This window comes from Arachis stenosperma, chromosome 9, assembly GCF_014773155.1.
Source record: "Arachis stenosperma cultivar V10309 chromosome 9, arast.V10309.gnm1.PFL2, whole genome shotgun sequence".
NCBI classification, from domain to species: domain Eukaryota; kingdom Viridiplantae; phylum Streptophyta; class Magnoliopsida; order Fabales; family Fabaceae; genus Arachis; species Arachis stenosperma.
The window spans coordinates 16,576,227-16,580,542 of NC_080385.1; the positions used below are offsets into that span (position 1 = coordinate 16,576,227).

Genomic DNA, 4,316 nt, shown 5'->3' on the forward strand with positions numbered 1-4,316 from the left:
AAAACAAAATGTATCCTTTATGCTATTATTTATTATTTATTACATTTAGTAATCAAATATATTTGGAAGAAAAATTTATAATCAAAATATGATTAATAACATAAATAATAATATCAAAGATGTATATTATTGCTTTTCTCCAATTCATGTATATTTAAAAGCTTTTCATTTTACTGTGATAGAATTATAGAAATAATCTGCATACGAGTTATGAGAAGGCAAAAACAATTATGAGATTTTATTTTAAGAGTATAGAATTGAGTGATGAAAAAATTTTCACTAAACTTGTAGAGAATATCTGTATTACACATAATAAATTTTTATATTTGGTATTTTTTCTATTATAAAATAAAAAATTTCCTCTCTTCATTGAAAGGCACAATACATTGTAATATCGCCCCAATTAAATTGGAGATGTGGGTGATTGTACTAGAAAAAGAAATTCTGTCCCACCAAAAAAAAAAAAAAACTAGAAAAAGAAACCGTTAAGAAACAAGAGAGGCCCTTAGGTTGTCTCATGCAAGAATCTCAATTTAATCCGTGCGGGAAACATAGCTATGCAATGAATTGTTTCTTGAAGTTTCCTAGTTACGAGCATTTGATATGGATTATTTCCAAAATGCTTGCAGCAATACTAAGTATCATGAAGTTTATCAAAACCATGGCAATTGGCAAAGGTTCTTCTCAATTAGCACTTCAATGTGAATATTTTCATCCTAATAACTATACTAGAACAAGATTTTTCCCGACACTCAAACCAATCAATACATTACATAGTACATACATACCAATTATCTCAGTATATGATGCCCCTAAATATGACCAAACATGGGAAGTGAGTTTGAGAGTCCTCATATGATTAACTGCAAGGAGGAAGAGCATAAAACAGTTCTAGTCATCAAGCGCGGACACCAGATAGAGCAATGCAGAGCGAACTGCAGAGCACGGAGAAACAAATGAAATAAAATGAGGAAATCTATTAGTATACCATGAATGTTTGATACTTTGAATCCATGCAGATAAGCCAGACACTATGCTTTTTTGTGTGTGGTAAAAGATACAATGCTTTCTACCTGAGTTGCAAATTAAAAATAGCAGAGTAAGGAAAATGAAGTAAACAATTATTGCATCTGCACAAAATTCCATTCGACATACCGAAGCAGTTTCAACAGATCAGTGATTGCCCTCAGGTGCTTGAGCATTTGCATTGTAACTATCATAACCTCCAGTTGCTGGTGCTGTTGGATTGGCTTGATACATGGCTGGTGGAGCAATAGAAGGAGCACCATTCGAAGCTGGTGGTGCAGTGCTTCCAGGAACTGTTGGTGTGGGAGCTAATGTAGGCGGCCGGGGTAGGGAACTCAGCTGACCTGGCACCTGGGGAGCTCCAGGAGGAGGTACCATTGGTTGCATGGGAGGTGCAGACATATATCCTGTAAGACCGAACAAAACCCACTCATATCATATATATATGCTGGCAAAAAGCAAATGGCTTGTATGAATTAATATATAAAAGATTTTCTTAATCAAATAAATAATAGGATTTGTTAATATAAGGAAAGGTCAATGGAAATAGTAGCAAGATGGAAATGATATCCAAATTATTTAGGGAAAATATGGTAGTGGTGTAAGCCGACAATAGTTCCTGACTTCCTGGTTAACAATCAATGTGTATATAACCGATGTCATTCTAAAGCCTAAACACCAAAGAACGACAAAAATCTGCATGCACCAATTCCGAATATTTTAAAGACTGCTCAAGCACAAACAAATGCATCATCGAAAGGAGCTGCTGTTTGATGGAAATCATGAAAAGGATGGGAGAAAGCATATTCACCTGGTGCACCAGGAATTGGCCTAGGCAAAAGGGGTCGCATTCCCGGCATTAGCGGTTGACTTCCAGGTATTTGGGGGGCACCAGGAATAGGCAATCTCGGAGGTGGCAATACAGGGGGCATGGCTGGCCTCTGAACTAGAGGATTATAAGCCACACCAACCTGCTGAAATGCTGCAGCTTGCCCAAGATGTTCTTTGATCCTTTGATCGATTAAACTTTGAGTTTGTTGTTCTTCAAATTGTTGGTAGTAGGACCTCACATTTGCCTGAAGGCACGAAGATATTAAACATCAAGACTATATCATGACATAGATTGGTACGCACGTATTTAACAGGTTTGACAATTTCACAATACCTTGTGTTTGTAACCTGCATTATGCTGCTTTCTCACAGATGGCTGGAATATTTCAAAAATACAGTGAGCAACAATTAAATGTGTGTTTGCAGCTAATTAACTTTCAAGACATTATAATAACAAAAAATAGTTCCTCAAATAATAATCCAGACACTTCAAATTACGTTGTACCTTAATAGGTGGTGGTCTAAAAATCAAGAATAGGGAAAGATTAAGAAGAAGGATAACACCTTTCTAGACCCAGGATTAACAATTGACTTCGTTTTAAGAATTTAACCTTATATCATTTTTTACCAAAAACTTTGGCCATCTTGTCCGTTATTGTAAATATTCACATAGCTAAAAAAGAGTAGGGCTATGTTAGGCAATCGGCACCAATAAAAAGTGTTTTGGTTAAATCATCATGAATATTGTTCAACTATGTGATTTACTCGAGATTTTGTCTAGATAAATGCCGTATGCAATTCATCAACTCATCTACAAATGATCTTTACAATATCGTAACATCTCCATTTGACAAATTTCGAACACCACCTAATCAGCAGAGTAATATTCTTATATGTTTTCACTACGACATAATGTGAATCACAATGCGCTATTTTCAAATACATTTTAATAAATGGGTAAAACAAAGAAAGCCATTTAATATACAAAAGAAAACCCTACTTTCTTTCCATTGCCCCACCAAATTTCAACAAGCAATATCTCCATTGACAACTTATTACGAAAGGTGGACTATAGCAATTCGAAACCATCAAAATAAGGTTCAAAACCACCATTCACCGATGAAATAAATGGGAGAAGAAACTTACAGAATCGTGGGTTAAGTAAGTATCACAGTAGTCACAGTAGTACCTGCAAAAAGAAGGAATTGTTAAACTCTTCACAAAATAAGTGAAAGTTGAAAAAAAAAAGAGTATCTGCCAATTCTCAAATGATTAACCGTACCTCGGCATCGCTGATTCGATGCGAAAAGCTGCTTCACATAAAAGAACCCTAGAAATTAAACCGAACATGCTTTAGGACACAAACATTCAAGCACAACAAGATAACAACGGAACAACTATTCACAGAAGATAGCGACGAGATCCGCTAAGATGCACGAAAGGAAGATTAGATTCAACAAAGCATTGACAAGAAAAAAGCGAGAAACGGGGATCATCCAGCACACCTGGTCGGCGGTCGCTTCTACAACGGTGGAGCGAGGAGAAGGGGGCGGCGAGGACGGTTGTCGGTGGGAAGGAAATGGCGGCAGCAGCTATGGCTTACTGAGGTGAGGATGCGGGTGAGGGTTTTTTTTAGTGAATGTTTTTAATGTTTTTTTTTCTTTGTTTTTGAACGGTGTAGGGGGTGGGCCTACTGATTAAGTTTCTGGAAGGAAGGGCTTTTTTGTTTTCAAAGGAGACTTATAGTGGGCTTGGGGCTGGGCTGGTAGCATTTAAACATCGAGATTGGAGAATTAAGCGTCAAAATGGCGAAGTGCATCTGATTTTATATGCGATAAAAAAGTGCTTTTAAAATTTAAATGTAAATTCTATCACACTGCTATAAGCATAGTTAGCAGAACCGGACCGGACCGGCCGGTTCGACCGGAAAACCGGTGAATCGGACCTAGTACCGGTCCGGTTTGATATTTGGACCGTACAAGGTATAAAACCGGAACAAACCGGTCAAACCCGGAGTAAACCGGTGAGAACCGGTCAAACTCGGTAAGACCGGTCTGACCGAACCGTTTGAAAGGCAAATTATCCAAAATGTGTGATATGGGGTTCGAACCCCTATTTGCTGGAAGATCAAAACCTCTCCTTGCCGCTGAGCTGCGTTGATTTTCATTTATAAATATGCAAATTATAATATATATAGATATCTTTCATCAAATAGTTTACTTTTATTTATTTTATTTTAATTTTAGTTATAAACTCACTCATTTTTAAATTAATTATATTTTTATTTAACAATAATTATAAACTCACTTATTTTTTCTTTTCATAATTATATAATATATTAATATTATTTTTAATGAATACATATAGCAATTTTTTATTTTACTTATATTCAATTAATTTTAATTTTAAAGTCACTCATTTTTAAATCAATTATATTTATTTAACTATAAATTTTATTA

The 4,316-nt window shown here is 35.6% G+C and overlaps 1 protein-coding gene across 2 annotated transcripts; it reads right to left on the reverse strand.

Annotated features, from left to right (window-relative positions):
* Positions 1-457: 457 nt before the first annotated feature.
* LOC130950696 (U1 small nuclear ribonucleoprotein C) lies at positions 458-3,539 on the reverse strand. Of its 2 annotated transcripts, XR_009073693.1 has the most exons (8): positions 3,363-3,497; positions 3,140-3,187; positions 3,004-3,046; positions 2,192-2,233; positions 1,838-2,102; positions 1,156-1,433; positions 989-1,073; positions 458-863 (listed from the first exon to the last, which is right to left on the reverse strand). XR_009073693.1 is itself a non-coding variant. In XM_057879255.1 (7 exons), the coding sequence occupies exons 2-6, from the start codon at positions 3,145-3,147 to the stop codon at positions 1,174-1,176; spliced, it is 618 nt and encodes a 205-aa protein (XP_057735238.1). In that variant the 5' UTR covers positions 3,148-3,187; positions 3,363-3,539; the 3' UTR covers positions 464-935; positions 1,156-1,173. The 2 variants fall into 2 exon arrangements, 1 of the variants encoding a protein (XP_057735238.1); XM_057879255.1 differs by lacking the exon at positions 989-1,073 and having other exon boundaries at positions 464-935; positions 3,363-3,539.
* Between the last annotated feature and the right edge of the window lie 777 nt (positions 3,540-4,316).

Coding starts and splice junctions, on each gene's coding strand:
- LOC130950696 (XM_057879255.1), bottom strand. Junction 2,234..3,003: donor CTTACTTAACCCACGATTCT/GTAAGTTTCTTC, acceptor GAAATATTCCAG/CCATCTGTGAGAAAGCAGCA. Junction 2,103..2,191: donor ATGCAGGTTACAAACACAAG/GTATTGTGAAAT, acceptor TCGTGCCTTCAG/GCAAATGTGAGGTCCTACTA.